The 17,069-nt window shown below is 36.2% G+C and overlaps 1 protein-coding gene across 2 annotated transcripts in view; it reads right to left on the reverse strand.

Annotated features, from left to right (window-relative positions):
* SLC30A8 (solute carrier family 30 member 8) overlaps positions 1–16,532 on the reverse strand; it is a 35,946-nt gene extending 19,414 nt beyond the window's left edge. The window contains exons 1-2 of one of the 2 annotated variants that reach the window (XM_025993371.2): positions 16,220–16,532; positions 6,922–7,121 (exon numbers count right to left, since the gene is read on the reverse strand). In XM_025993371.2, the coding sequence (XP_025849156.2) occupies positions 6,922–7,121; positions 16,220–16,290 (271 nt within the window). In that variant the 5' untranslated portion in view covers positions 16,291–16,532. The remainder of the gene's footprint in view (positions 1–6,921; positions 7,122–16,219) is intronic. The other variant, XM_025993372.2, reaches the window with a different exon arrangement.
* Between the last annotated feature and the right edge of the window lie 537 nt (positions 16,533–17,069).

The following is a 17,069-nucleotide window of genomic DNA, read 5'->3' on the forward strand; positions in this document are numbered from 1 at the left end:
GAAGGCATGAAGGAAGGCAGGAGCACTCACACAGGTATGGATTACTGGCAAGATGGAGAAGGCAGTGCACTGATGACAAGACAGGAGAGGGACTAGGGACTAAGTTCTGGAAATGCACTCTTCCTAGGGCCTGTGGGGTGAGTGGACAGTGGGGAGCCATTGGGCCTGGGTCTCATACTAACCTCAGTTTCAGAGAGTGGGTGGTAAATACACATGGCATGTTCTGTGGAGAACAGACACATACTTACCAAAAGGAAAGAAGCAAATGTCTCTCAGACAACATTAGCTTGTATCTCATTACTGGACATCACCACTATATAATTCATATTTTAAAAATCCTCTATCTTATGAAGAGCATAATTATACTATATCATAGTATATTATTAATAATATATAGTAATAGAATTATTATACTATATAAAACAAAATTATACTATCAAAAACACAATGCACTGAATTGTTACTTAACAAGTATTTAACGCACACCACAGTTTGCATAGGCGTGTTTTGACACCTCTTCAATTTTTAATATCAGAAACCTCAAAAAATACAAGTGTCCTAAGCCTCTGAGACACCGACTCTAGTACAAAGTAAGCCTCCTTATCAGTAAAGCTTGTGGTTATCAAACCACCCAGCCATAGCTCTCTCTAAGAGAAGTTTCTTACTCTGAGATATTCACTATCTCCCCCAGGCAGCTCCCAGCTCTGTTTTCCTATCTAGCAACCTCCTGCATCCTCCATCTGTGCTTCACACTCTAAATAGTCCTCCTGTAGGATGTCTCTCTCTCTCTCTCTCTCTCTCTGACCATTCTCAATTGCTTCCAGCAATGGCCATAGTTAAGCTGATTTTTGTGAGTTCTTGGTGTCCATATAACTGTCTTTTTAAATAGGGATATGCATTTATATGTGCATGTTAGGGCCTTTCCATAATTAGGAGTTTTCACAAGCAGTCAAAAAGAGTCCCAATTCAACAGATTCAAGGCCCATTAACAGTAGACACACTAATGCTTATAACCTTCTCTCATTCCTCCCACCAGTCTGCTCTGTGGCCAATTCTCTCTCTAAACACAGCCCTATGACCTGGTTCTCCCCTGTTCTTAATGTCAATTATCCTATAAGGCCTACAGAATTAATCCAGGTTCCCTAGCCAGGCCTCATGGTCTTTCTTGAGCCCCAACTACCATTCTGGTTTTATTCAGCACTCACCCTGTTTTATCTTACATCACTTATTTAGATAGATCTTAGATAGGTTCAGTTGTAAGTCATAAATGTCTTAAGCAAACTGGCTTCGAAAACAACCACAAAATGAACATTGGCTCAAATAGCTAGAACAAATCAGGGTAGGATTGGATCCAATGCATTCTAATCCTAAGGTTCAAAAAACGTTTGGGATGGGGTGGGCTCTGCCCTGTCTCTAACCGTTGATATTTATTGTCTTACTGGAGACAGACTTACTTCACCCTTGGCAAGAAAAGTTGGACACTGGAAGCTCCAGGTTTCTATCATTTCAGCAGAGTATTTGTAGAGGATAAAGAGCTGTTCTCCCCTCTAGTCTCCCTATGAAAAGACCCAGAGACTCTGAGTAATCTTGCTTGGCATCTCATAACCAGTCTTGCCTCTGAGCATGTGGTTTGTGGTCCAGGAGGACCAGAACTGCATTCAGTACAGTGAGTAGGAGGAAGCTTCCTGTACAGGCAATCCTTGACCACGACAAACAGTGACACCCAAATGCAGCTAGACATCAAGAATCACTTGAATTGCTTTCTAAGAATACAGATTTCCTGTACTATTGAAGACCTACCTGCTTAAAATCTTTCCAGGCAATGCTGATATTTACTACCTCCTGGACCACAGAAGTAATCAGGTGCTGCTCATCAGAGTGCTCCCTCTGGAAGGCCTTTTCCATCTCCCTCTTAGCTACTTCTCAGTGCCTACACAAACTTTAAGGCCGGTCTCAAATCCTACCCTGTATGAGGACCTCCCAGATTCCCAAAAGTGACCTGAGAATAACAATAGCTTTCTCTGACCTGGTCAAGAATGGCTTTTGGTGAGGTTTGGCTGGGGTCCTGAATGATGATCAGGGTTTTGATGAATGTGGGGGATGAGGAGGGGCCTTTTCTATTCAAATAAAAAGACATAAGCAAAAGCTACAGAGACTTTAAGATATAGTGGTTATTTTGTACAGGATGGGGGAAACAGCTGAAACAGAAAAGTCATGTAGTAAAGTAGTAAGAGAAAAAGATTGATAGTTGGTTTGGCAGCCAGAGGGTGGGATGACTTGAAAGTCAAAGTAAGAACTTTTCATTTTGTCCAGAGTGCAGAGTTTTCAAATATATTGATCTCTTTTCACCTGGGGACCTAGCACAGAGGCAGCCCCTGAACCAGCTTCTCCCTACTGCAGCACACTTTTGGGTCTACCCCCATACTCAGTAACATTTTCTGTGCTTGCTGTGATGGAGGAAACATTGTGAAGCCCTGAAATAGGCAAAGCAGAGCCATTGAAGAATTCTGAAGACATATTTAACATGATGAGAGCAATGTTTCAGGAAAATCAGTTCAAAATCAATGCAGCTCAAATTCCAAATGAGTCTGTCAGTATCCACTTAATTCCTTAATGACAACATCACTTTCTTCTGGCTCTAAACTGAAGCCAGATTAGAACTTATAGACTAATTAATTATTAAGAATGAAAGAGAAGAGGGAGATTGATTTGCTCACTCCAAGTGAATAACTTTTCAATACCCCTCCCCCCAAAATATAAGTAATTTTAAAATAACATGACAGGGCATAGGAAAGGTACAAGGAGAAAAATGAGTTTTATGAATGGGAGACCATCTCATTTCAGACTGTTGATTAGACATCAGCTAGGGAAAAGATGCCGTCTGTCCTCAGTATCTACATGGATTCTGGGGAAAGCAGAGTAAGAAAGTAGTGGAGAAAAACAAGCCAGTTTCTACATCTTGCCGAGCTGTGTTTGCATGTAGTGTTTGCCAGTACTTTATCTGGAAAGCTATAAATTTCCAGAACATCGCCTTTTTAAGCCACATTTTGAATAGGTTCTGTTTTTTAGATTTTCCATTTTGTCCGTCTCTTACATAAGCAATAGAATACTGTCCACAATCTTATGAATTTAACTAATAAAAAGGAATATATCTCTGGCATAAATATCAGTGGATTCTTGCAGTGAGTTTTCAAATTGGAATTACTCAAAGTAAATTCTTTGCAATTTCATCAAGCTATTAAGTTGGTTCCTTCAAAAAACTTACCCTGGCTCTAGAAATTGTGTGATATCAATTATTTTTATAATCTTTGACTGGAAAATTATTTGCCAACCCTGGATTTTTCTTAGACTGGATGAGTCTAGGTTCTTTTCCAGTTTTCAAAAGATAAAAGTCTGAGTATAAATATAGAGGCCATAAGACTCCATAGGATTCAGAAATCAATTAATTCTGATTATTGGCTATGATAGTGCAAAACCCAAACCAAAACAAAACAAAACTAAACAAAAACAAAAACTTGGCAGGTTCTATTATTCTTTAGTCTCAGATACTATTAATTTAGTCCTCCTTTTGGGTAGAAGAAAATGAAACCAAAATATTGATAAGATTGTAACAAGTAAGAATTGTCATGGAGTAATAGTACCTTATAATACTGTATGCCAACTAGTTTCTAGTGTTCCTTTTTTATTTTGGGGGTGGAAAAATAAGAAAAGATACATGACATATCAAAACTTATAGATAAAATTCATAGCTAAACATAATTTTATTAGAAAAAGAAAGCATAAAAATATTTAGAGAAGGATATAACTCAAGACATTAAGACATGCAATAAGACTACAACCCTGAAGAAACATGGAGAAAGTAACAACTTTTTTTTTTAGTAACAAATATTTTTAAAACCAAAATTCTAAATTAAAAACAGAAAAATTTAGATAATAATAATAATAGTCTCAATAAACTAGATATCCACCCAGTTAATCAAGGAAAAGAAAATATATCAACAATATTAAAATGAGAAAGTAGCTAGAATAAACAAAAGAATATTAATATGAAACTGTCATGTTCCAATGTATGATAATAAATTGGAAAATTTCAGTGAGATGGCAGACTTTGTAAAAACATTATGACCAAAATTTACTGGAGAAGTAGAAACTTTGAGTACATCAAAAAATAAGGAAGAAGCTAATAAATCTATCTTAAAAATTATTTCCAAGACTGTCTCTAAAGCCAGACAATTTGCCAGGGAATTCTTTAAAAGGAAGAGATAATTACAATGTTATATAAATCATTTCTATTGTTTTATTTTTAAAAAATATCATTAAAATTAAACTTTTCACTTTAATATGCATAACTCTATTTCAAAAACTGAGAAAAATAGCTCCAAACATAAAACTCTCAATTTCAGTTATCAATAAAGATAAAAAATCCTAATGAAAATGTAAGTGATCCAGACTGAGCAATGCATTGAAAGAATGGTCCACCACAGTCCACTTAGAGGCACTGTAATGATAGCCTAGCACCAGGAGCTCCTGAATTCAGACTGCCTGCTTATTTACAAAGCATGCTACTCAAGTAGAGTACTCAACAGTGTTTCTATTCTTCATATATAAAGTGCAATTAATAATAGGACCTACCTCACAGGGATTCTGACAGGATTAAGTAAGGTAACACAATGGCAAACACTCATCACAGTTCCTGGCACATAATACACATTAAATAGATATTAGTTATTATCATCATAATGCCAGAAATGCAAAGACCATATTATATTAGGAAATCTCTGAATATGATACATATCAACAATGTGTCAAAAAAAAATGCTTAACAGTATGTTTAAAAGAAAAGTTACTTGATAAAAGTAACAAGTGTCTTTAATTATCTGTTAATCATTTAAAAACTAGGGAAAAAACCCACTTCGTTCACATAATGAAATACTTAATCTCTCAGGAAACATTTCCCTTAACAGTTAATAGTTTAACATAAGATTTGATTTAGCATATTATTTAACATGATAAAAATATGAAACATACAGGAGAGCTAATTTATTGAAAAAGAAGAGAAATACGTTTTTTGCACAAGAAAGTGTTACCTCCTAGGAGGGAGGAGGATGGATGAGAGAGAAACAAAATGCGTTGAATACATTTAGAATGAAAATAATTCTAGTATACTGTTGAGTATAAAATGAATATGCAAAATGGAAAACTTTCCAGAATACCAAAAGTAATCACCTCAAAAAAGGACATGCAAAAAGAAAGACCCCCTTCACCTCTGAAAAGAATAAACAAAACACATCTAAATAACCCTGGCAAAAAAATAGGCTGACTCTGAACAAACAAATAACCCAACTAACTAAAATCACAAAACATATGAGAAATGTAAAGTATTTGGTTAAATGGAGAAACATACCATATTCTTGGAGGAGAAAACTGAGTACTTTAAAAATATTTGTGTTTCCAAATTATCTTACATACCAGTAAAACCATAATTCAATTTTGGAGGGAACTGAACACAATGGTTCTCATGTTTAATTAGAATAATAAACATAAATTAATGAGCTTTTCCTTTTTTCTTTTAAATGAGGAATGATGAGAGAACAACAGATTTTATAACAAAAAATCTACATTAATTAAATGCTACTAGTAACAGAGAATAGCAATACAGATCAATAAAACATCTAAGAACCAACCCCTTATTCTTTATAAAATATTGATAAATGATGAAAGAAACATCAAAAATCAATAGGAGTAATTATTCCATAAATAATTCTGAAAACTCTGTTATTTATAAAAAGAATTTTTAGTCCTTAGAGTATATCTAATCTCACATTGATTTAAAATTAAATGCAAAAAATTGAACAACAAAATGGTATTTATCTTCTTACTATACAGGGACGAAAGCACTAAAAGAGTGAAAGAGCAATAAAAGAAAGTAGCTCAAAATGGGATGTTTGGTACAGTTACATATATAAAATTTAAAACTTATCTACATCTAACCAAAAATTAAAGACAAACAATAAACTTAAAAGTACTTATAACAAATATAAAAAGCTCAGTATCCTAACTATATAAAGAGCTCCCAGAGATCAATATAAAGCATTACAAATTATCTATAAAACAAATGAGCAAGAAATATTAAGAGGCAAGCAGGAAATGCATCAACAAAAGGAAACATAGATTACTAATAAGCATGCAAAAATATTCTAACAATAACAAAGAAATGAATATTAAAATAAAGGATATTCACCTATATATTAATAAAGATTCTAAAAGATTAAAATAAGTTCTGGTAGAGATTTGGAGAATCATTTTCACATACATCATGCAGACATATGAATTGTTTTAAGCTTTCTGGATACCCGTTTGGCAATATGCATCAAGAAGTAACAAATATATTTATGTCCTTCAATCAATTTTTCCACTGTTAGGAATCTCTTTCAAGAGATCAACTAGAAAGGCAGGCAGACCTTTATTCATGGTTTTTATTACAGCCTGTCCATACATAGCAGGAAAAAAAAACCCTCCCTAAATTTCTAACAATACAAAGATAGTAATGTAAATCACGGTAGAGCGTTATTATAGAATATTGTTCAGACATAAAAATGTTTTTGAAGAGTATTTGATGGCATGGCCAAAAACATTCAGTATGCTCTTAGTTATGTTAAAAAACTGAGTTATGACAGATAAGTATATTGGAAAAAACACTCCACAATATTATTAGAGGTTATTACTCAAATGTGGGATGGTGAGGAATTTTGTTTTCTAATATTTTCCCATCTTATAGACAATGAGCATATTGTTACTCAGTACTTACGGAAAATATGAATTCTTTATTTAAAAGGAGAACTTAGATAACCGTCATGCGGTGATGTGGGGTTTTGTTTGTTTGCTTGTTTAATCAGAGAAGTCTTTTTAAATAATACTCACCCACGACTTCTGCAATCATGAAAACAAAGCATACTCCCGAAGCAGCATAGAGTTTCCACTTGGCGTAGACTTGCTCGTTTGCTCTGTTCTCTGTGGCCTTGGAGTTGCTGTGGCAGTGATAGATGGCTCCTGACTCCAGCTCCTCTGGCTTCTCTCCAGGACATTGATCTTTATTCAAGGATTTCTGCTGGCGTTCCACACTACAGATGAGTTTGACAGAAGCAAGAAGTGAACATGGTTGCAAACAAATACCTCAATGACAGCCCTACCCGTTCTCAGAACTGATATTAGGACATCTGCTAACTAGCTAGGAAGTTGCTGTTCACAGATCCTTCCATAAGAAATATCAAGAGAAGGAACAAGCAAGAAATTTCCTTCTGAATTCTCTACTACTAAAGGTTTTGCTTTTATTCCGTCAAGGTCTTATTCAGTCTATTACCAGCAGTGATTATGAGATATCAAAGGAACAGGAGAAAGGAAGCAGATACACTTTGATGCATTTTCTTCCAAATTACTGCATTTTGAAAAGATTTTGGACCCCATGTAACACATTTTTAAAAAGGAGGGCAGGGCGATCTTAGATATGTGCATATGAGCCTGACTGTTGATTCAGATACTCACTATTAAATGCCAAAACTCTTCCTTTCTTCTCCACAGCAACACTGTTAATAGATCATAGCACTTTCTCTTGCTGAGTCCACGTGGGCCCTCAGAAACCTTAACATAACTTTGCAAACAATCTCTATCATCTATCAAAACTGTATTGGGAGTTGATCTTGCCTATACTTCCTAAAGCAGGCAATACATATCAGCTCTTCTCAAATATAAAATTTTATTTAGAGGCATGTATAGACTTCTAGAATTTCATAGATGGAAAGATAGTAGATAACATTCAGTCCAATCCCATAGTTTCTTAGCTGAAGTAATCAAGGTTCACAGAGGTTAAGTAATTGCCTGAGACTGAATAACCAGGAAACAGCAGAACTGGGATTCCAAGCCTAGTGTTTTTTTCCCACTGGGCTCCACACTGCCCCCTACCTGAACTTCAGTACACCTAAAACCAATCTCTACTGATGGCAGTATCAATGTCCATGAATTTTGAGCTGATAAGACTTTAATTTCTTAAATAAAGTTATTAGAAGACATTAATAAGATTCTTAGAATGAACTTAGCATCCATGATTTTGAAAGGTATAAAAAGAGAAATAAGTTCACCTCCACTTGAAGAGCTAGTTCATTTGTCTTATTACCATCTGGAATTAAAGGTCTGAAGGTTTTGGCTTAGATGATGGTGATGATTATGATCCTCATTATCATTATATTTTAGTTTTCCTGAATAAACTAACATATATATTCATTAAAGATGAATTTCTGTAATTCTAGATTTTCTAGAATAGAACTCTGGCACAAAGCAAAGGGAAAAATCACTGGTAACCTTATCTCCAAAAGACAACTATTGCTGATATTTTGTTGTTTACTTTGTAATATATAAACACGCCTTTTTAAAATATAATCAGAGTCCATAACTAATTTGAATGTTTTTGGTTACAAGTACTGAAAACAAAGCTCATGCTAGATTAATTATTAAATGGGAATTATTGGTACTACAACTGAAAAATCTAGATATATTAGGCTTTAACCTGATTTAGGAAGACTCCAGATGCATCGCTCTGCATTCTCTAAGTACACTTTAACTGCAGGCTGGTTTTCCTCATGGTAGTGGAATGGTTGCCCAAGGTAATCAGAGTTGTGTACTTGCCTTTTCTTATACAGAAGAGACAGTGTCCACTCCCAAGTCCTAAACAAGAGTCCTGAGTTGCATGCTGATTTGGCCAAATGGGAACCAACTTTTATAGCCAGAGGAACATGAATAGGCTAGTTGGCTTGACCTTGTTATAATCAGATTGGCTAAACCTTACCATGCTGACCCGTGGAGCTGAGATTGCGGTAGATGCTGCCCAAATCATGGCTGCAACTCAGTGGGGAGGTCTGGAATGGTTATGGATAAAATGACAGTGTCACCATGGAATCCTACCAAAGACAAGCTTTGGAACCTGATTCTTAGCTATATGTATTATTGACATTTTCTCAATTTATTAAATACTCTTCACTATTACTTTTAACACAAAGGGAGCACTGTATTTAACATAAATATGTCATACATAATGAACTGATTTCCTTAAACAATTCATTCTTTTCCATTTATTTGCTTATATAAGTGGGGCTGTTGATCTTTATAGTTAATCTTTACTCTCTATATTATCATCTTAGAATGTAACTCTAAAAGGGCAATTGTCTGGTCAACAGGTATCTACATTTTCAAGGATTTTGGCGTTTATTGCCAAATTGACTTTGGAATCTTTATATGGATGAAGTTAATAGCACTCAGGATTTTGAACAGTTCCCAATAATCTTGTTTGTTAGAATAGGAACCATTTGGCAATAAGCACATAAAGTATTTATATCTACACATTTTTGCCTTTGTAATGTGATACATAATCTGATAATAAAAAATATATATCATGGGGCAGAGTGGGTCACCAGTGGCCATCAACTCCGTGGAACCAGAGAACTAAAAAGAAAGCATGATAGAGGTTTCCTCTTCCTTTGTGCTGAAAAGGCAACATGAGCAAGACAGGGTCACCGATTGTTCTGGCACTATTCATATGACCACTGATTTGCTGAAGTCATATGAAGCTTTGCTTTATTTTATATTTTTCATTAATCTTGTGGCCAGAGAAAACAGGTGGTAAGTGACCAGGAGAAAGAACTTATTCTGGGGGCAGTGCAGAAGGCAGACAAAGGCAGGATTCCTACTAGGGACACAGCCTCAGGGCAATCTCATGAGAAGAAAAGTGCAAGAAACCTGGCCAGTTTTTACTTTTAAATACTGCTTTGTTGTCCTAGACTCAAAGATTAACCAATACGGATATAGTTTAAGCTGAGATTGTTCCGTGAGATACTAAGCAGGCTATCTAAACATGGGTTTCAGAGACTCCATTGAAATTGGATACAATGTGTTCATATGTATATTTGTGTTTTATGTGGGAGGAATGCAAGAGCCCACAGTTTTAACTGAGCTCCTAAAAAGGTCTGTAATCCCCCCAAAACTTAAAAATCCAAAATTAAAATACATTTCTCATTGCCTCATTAGAGCAAAGTGGTCTGGGTACCTACAGATGCAGAACAGGCTCTTAATCTAAAAAATGATGTGAATCCTAAGAAGAATTTTAAGAAGGTTCTAAAAAGCAAATGCTATAATGCATCAAAAACTGAATTGTGAATAAATCATCATAGATTCCCATGAATTCATAGATGGTTTGAAGCTCTGAAGAATAGGAATAGTAGGCCAGAGCAGAGGAAGTTACTATAGCATCAAAGAAAAAAAGGAGTAACAGGAGAAATAAGGAAATACTCAGAAATTTTCTTGCAATAGCCTAGAACTGAGTTCATTTCTTAAAATACTAATTAGAATATGAAGTTTATTTTTTGATCTTGGTGAAGCCTTTCTTTTTCTTTTGTATTTTCTGTGTGTTTGATGGTAGATGTTAAACCCCTTTGTTTCTGGGTCTCTAAAGTAGAGCTAGTAATACTTTCCACCCTCTTATTTCATATGTTGACTACATAATGAAATCACTTCTATTTTGTGCTTCTACATCACTTCTCCCAAGAACCTAAAATCACTATTCCTATTAGAAGATGAAAGCTTACATCCCACCATGCATATCCAATACATCATGTATTCATTCATTCGACAAATATGTACTACATGCCTGCAATGTGCCTGCACTAACAAAGATGCTAATTGATACCATGGTCCTTGAGACTAAGTTCCTGACCTTAGAAGCTTGTATCTTAAGCAGAGGCAGACAAAAGTAAGCCAGCTGATAGGCACAGAGGCTATGTGGTCAGTGACTGGGCAAGAGAAGCTGGGGCTACTTTAAATAGAGCCGTAATAGGAGGCACCTCTGTAGAGATATCTCCACAATGAATTAAAGGATAACCAGGAGTAGACTTACATGGAAGAGAAACATCACAAGTGGAGAGTATTGCTGGTGCAAAGGCACAGAGGCAAGAAAGAGCTTGTCTTGTTCAAAAGCTTGCCTGGACAGAAAAGGAACTACATAGGTGGCCACTGTGAGATGAAGAGTGACATTGGATGACGTCAGAAAAGTAGGCAGAAATTAAATCATGTAGAACTCTGTGAACCATTAAAAAGGGTCTCCTTTTCTTCAAAGTCTGCAGAGAGGCAGTTGGAAAGTTTTGAGCAGGAAACATTATGTGGTTCACATTTCTAAAATGATCACTTCTGGTGATACTTAGAAGGCTTGAATATAGAGACAAAATATGGAGACCATTTAGGAGGTGGCTGGAGCAGAGATACCGGCAATTTGGACCACTGCCATGAGAAGGAAAATGGGAAGAAGCAGTCATAAGGAGGGATGTTTGGAAGGTACAATCAATGGGACTTACTAACCAATAGCATTATTTAAGGTTGAATGGGGGAAGGGTGGGACTGGAAGATGGCTCATGGATTTCTGGTTACAACAGCTAGGCGAAGGGCATACCAGTTTCTGAGATAGGCTGAGTGGATGACAGTACTGGGAGGAAGCTGAGAATTTGGGCTTTGACATCCCATTGCTAAGCCAACTCCCAGCTTTACCACTCACTAATCATATGACTCTAAGGAAATAATTTCTCTGTGCCTCAATTTCCTCATCAGCAAAAAGGGATAATGATAACATCTCTCTCACAGGGTCACTCTGAGATTTTAGCTAATTCATATAAATACTTCAGAGTTGTGTTTGGAACAAGATAAATGCACAAAAAGTGTGGATTTTTACATTAGTCTACCATTTTCACATTACATGATTATCACTGTTCTTCAGAAACTATAAAGTAAGTTGTACTGTGAAATAACTTTAGGCTAGGGGTGCCTGGGTGGCTCAGTTGATTATGTGTGGGACTCTTGGTGTCAGCCTCTTGGTTTCCACTCAGGTCATGATCTTATGGTCTTGGGACCGCTCAAGTCCCAATGGAGCTTTGTACTCAGTGCGGAATTTGCTCCAGATTCTCTCTCCCTTTCCCTCTCACTCACTCTCTCAAAATAAATAAATAAATAAACAAGCAAATAAATAAATAAATAAAATCTTTAAAAAAAGAAATAGGCAACTTTAAGAAAAAAAAATTTTAAAGAGAAATAACTTTAGGTTAAGCAATTTTATGTGAGAGCTTGAATAAACAAAAAGCAAGCTTTTCTTTTGTTCCCCCTTTGTCCATATCCATTATTCTAGATTCTACTCAAGTGACAATAAGGCATCAGTTTTGTATGAATTAACCCTGGGAATTGAGCCTCTATTCCTAAGGACGGGATAAGTATCAAAGAGGGAGAAAACATTCATATATCCCTTAGCAGTTCCTGGCCCGTTTCACCCTTTTAACCACTTTCCTCCATCTGCACTAGAAAGACTCCTGTGCATTTAGTGCCTGGGACTTCATCTTGAACACAGTAGATATTCAGTACACATCTGTTGAGATTATGCTTGATTAAATGTTTGTGAAATAAATGAGTGATGTGAAGAAGTGTTTTGAGGGGAGAGAGCTAGAGGGGGTGGAGAATAGAAATGTTAGCAGAATCAGATGTAATTTCTCATCCTAGAACAAGTGTCCAATTTCTCCTTTTTAAAACAGCTTTATCAACCTATATATATAATCCATATGCCACACAAGTGACCCATTTAATGTATACAATTTAATGGGTTTTAGCATATTTGCAGAGTGCAACCATTACCACAATCTAACTTAGAACCATTACCACAATCTTAGAACGTGTCCGTCAGCCCAAAAAAGGAGCCTTGTACCCATTAGCAGTAAGTCCTCAATCTCCCTGCATACAACTCTACTCCAGACAGCCACTAATTTACCTTTTTTTCCTCTCTTGCTACTTTTAAGACTTTTTCTGTGTGTTTTGTTTTCAGTATTTTCACTACGACATATAAGAGTGTAGATCCATTTTCCTTGATTCTTCATAGCATCTGTTGACCATTGTGTATGTATAGATTAATATTGTCACCAAGTTTTGGAAAATTCTAGACATTATTTCCTTAAATATTTCTCTCCTCCTTTTTCTCTTCTCCTGGTACTCCCATCATGAATGTGTTAGGGCATTTAAGGATGTGCTACATTTCCCTGAGGTTCTGTTACTTTGTACTCCTTTTTTTTTCTCTCTCTTTGTTCATTATGTTGCGTACCTGTTGATCTGTCTTCAAGTTCACTGATTCTTCTGTCAGTTCATCATCTACTACTGCGTCCTTTTAACAAATTTTTTATTCTACTTATTCCACTTTCAACTTCAGAATTTCCATTTGGTTCTTTTCTATATGATTTCTATCTTTTTATTGACATTATCTGTTTGATGACACACTGCCATTATACCTCTTTTTAATTTTTTAAGCATGATATCATTTAGTCCTTTAATCACATTTATAATGACTACTCTGAACAAAGTCCAACACCTGGGCTCTTTTAAAGGCAGTTTCTATTCCCTGCTCTTTTTACTATGCATGGGTTGTTTTTTGCTGTTTCTTTGCAGATTTTGTAATAGTAAACTCTAGCAATTCTGGATACTGATCCCCTATGGGCCCAATGTTGCTGACATTTACTTGTTTGCTCTTTTATGTGTTTAGGAATGGCTTATCTAATTAAGTGGAATCTATTTCCTCTGATGTCCACTACATGTGCAACTTCTGTTATCAATTTATTTTCTCGTGGTTCTGGAGGCTGAAAATCCATGATTAAGGTGCTGGAAAATTCGGTTTCTGGCAAATGCTCTCTTCCTGGCCTACGTATAGATGGCTGCCTTGTTATAACCTCACGTTGTGGAGCGGGATCTCTGGTATCTCTCCCTCTTTTATGAGGATATCACTTTACCATATCAGGGCTCCATCCTGGAGACTTCATTTAACCTTAATCACCTTTTGAAAGGTCCTATCAGCACAGTCACATGGGAGTTTGGGCTTCAAAATGTGAATTTGGGGGGGGACACAAATATTCAATCCATAGCAGACTCCTTTATAGGGGGGAAATATTTGAGGCCATAGGAAAAAGAATGAAGACTAACCAAAAGCTGGTACAAAACCCCCAGACATGTGAATAAAGCCATCTGGGAACTTTTGGCAGAGCACAGACACCAGCAGAACGCAGCTCCATGAGCAAACCCCACTAATCCACAGAATTGTGAATAACACAATGATTATTATTTAAGCTACTACATTCTGGGACTGGTTTGTAGCCCAGCCATAGATAAATGAATCACTCTTTTTGTGGAATTAGAGAGAAAAGATTCCTTCAGATTAAGTTTCTCAATGCTGGTAACAATTTAAATGGAAAGCTGATTATAAGTAGAAAAGAGAGAAGAAAGGAGAAAAGAGAAGGACTATCCGAGGAATAAGTTGTCTGGGAAATAGAGACGGAAGAAAATATATGAGAAACGAGGTTGGGGAAGTTGACAAAAGGAAGTGAATAAGTGAAGAAGTCAAGGTTCATGTGACCTCAGGAAGAAATAGATTAAAGATTCAGGAGGCCACAAGGTTAAAGTGTAGGTGCAGGAGAGGTGAAGGAGGAGGAAGCAGACACTAAATTCACAAACAGGAGGTGTGTGTTCAGCCCCCAACTCTGTCATAATTAGACATCTGAACTTTTTCTCTTTGGCATTCAGGTTCCTAACTGGCAAAATGACGGATCAGCATAAATCATCTCTCCCAAGTTCAACTGTTATTATATGAAAATAAAATAAAAATGAGTTTGACAGTTTCTATCATCACCATATCCTGAAATCCATACCCGTTTAGGAAGTGAAAGAGAACCTGTAACTATAAATTTATAAATGTATAATGTAACTATAACTGTCACACTTTGTGTAACAGAGTGCCAGTGGTCTATTTTAATGAGAAGGGAGATAGTGTTATTTTAATAATGTAGAGATGCTCTTTTAATAGTGTCCATAGTATTAACAATTCATTCTCTAAAATTTCTGCCTGACCTAACATGAGGATTTATTATTTATGGTCTTAATAAATCACACCTAATATTATTTTCTAAGAAAAATAACTTTTATAATGTGAGATAATAGATGTGCTAGATTCTACCAAATATTTTTAAGGCAAAATTATAAAGAAGTCCCTTTATAGCTGTTTAGACATTTAATGCTATCAAGCACAAATTTGCTACTCTTTAGAATATGAATTTGGTTCCATGAAACAAACACAGACATTACACATATCATTAATTATATGTATTCTCTTGAGCTCTCCTCCTATCATGAATTCATTTCAGATTTCTATTCATTCATCTGTATGTACTCTGCATGTTTCTCTTTGCTCTTCATTCAGCTCGAACTCTCCAAATACACCCACTCTTATTCTTACATGTCTCTGTTTTTACCAGGCAATTATCTCAGTCTGAAAAATATCCCCTAATCCTATTTTCTATATGGAGTTTTCCTAACCTTTTTCTAACTCCTTTTCACTTTTCAATTCTTATTCTACCACTTCTTAAGTGCTTTCTGTGACCCTTAAAGTCCAGCTAAGACCTAGGTTCCTTTGAGATTTTCTCATTAAACACCCCCAAGATGACACTTCTATGCTATTTTATAATTGCCTATTTCCTATGAGCGTTCCACATTAGACGAAAGGTTGCAAGAGGACAGAGATCTGAGAGCAGAAATGTTTTCTTCCTGTTATATATCCAGGTGTATTCAATCGAATAGTAGTTGAATGAATATACTGTATGTGGTACCGTGTAGATATTAAATGGAACTAGAATTCTGTAGTGCATTAAACTCAGCTATATTCATTATACTTGTGTACATTTGATTATGGCATTTTATGATTAAGAAAACAGCAGTTAGTTTAAAGAACAATATAGCCACAATTCTGTCACATAGTTGAAAAGCCTTAATTTTTTTTTCTAAATATAATTTAATAAAATTTGCTTAGAACTTTAAGAATGAGAATAATTGAGGAAAAGAAAGGTAAACACATTCGATCACATATACCTATTTCCTGGAAGATAAACTACAGGTGAAAAATATATTAATAAAGTGCATATTTTGTGCATTTAAGGAACCAAATCTGCATTTTTCAGGATGCAAATCATACAGATCAGTCAACAGTTTATCAAATTTTACAAACTGCCCCTGAGTTGGAGAGTGAAAGTTTCCAGTTTTGAAGCAATAGGGTCTGAGGATTTATTAAATAGTCAAGATAGAAAATTGTGAGGCAGAAACTGATGTCTGTTACCTGTCTAGGTTGAAGGCATACATCTTGGCGGCTCTGTCATTCACAAGGTAAGTTCTTTCAAGAAACTCCATGGTGGTCAGGATGACAGCTTTGCTGTTGTTTGTTGTGGCAGAGGCTGCTGCTCCTTACCTCACTGCCCAGTTTGGGAAGCAAAGCAGCATTACAATCATTCACATACTTTCCAAAGAAAAAAGTAAAAAGGCTTCCGGGATTTAGATTACCAAGCCTCCTACATAATGTTCTTGGTAGGTCTTCTAAAATTACAGCCTCCTTGGACTATCACCTGGTCTCATTTTCTCACCCACAGAAACTCATTTCCTACAGAGACCTGCAGGAAGGACCAGGTGAAGCGTCTGTGTGTGTGTGTGTGTGTGTGTGTGTGTGTGTGTGCTTCCCATGTTATCTCATTCCACTGTGCTTCCTGAGAGGTAGAGAAGCTCAAGAGTTTCCTGTTAAATGCTGATGTAGAGGTTTGGTCTTCAGAGCACACCTGGATGAGCTGCAGACACCCTTCTGGGCACTGGTCTCATGTTTTTCCTTTCTTTTCCTTTCCTTTTGGTTGGGGGGGAAAACTCTTTCTCAACCTAAAAACATTTCTCTGGAGATTTAGTTATAAGATGACCTCTAAGCAGCTGTCAGGATTTATTTCTCCTCTCCTAGGACCATTTTGGGATTTCACTACTGAAGGGAGGACATGGGTCATTAGTTGCTGAAGTCTGTAATCTGAAACAGTTCCTGGTGTGGCAGCTTTGAAGCCCTTTTGACAGGCAGGGAAAGGGCAGACTCGGCTGCTAAATAAATTACAGCCCTCAATCATACCCACAAGGCCTGGAAGGATCAGTATTCCCCT

The sequence above is a fragment of the Vulpes vulpes genome, chromosome 13 (genome assembly GCF_048418805.1).
Source record: "Vulpes vulpes isolate BD-2025 chromosome 13, VulVul3, whole genome shotgun sequence".
NCBI classification, from domain to species: Eukaryota; Metazoa; Chordata; class Mammalia; order Carnivora; family Canidae; genus Vulpes; species Vulpes vulpes.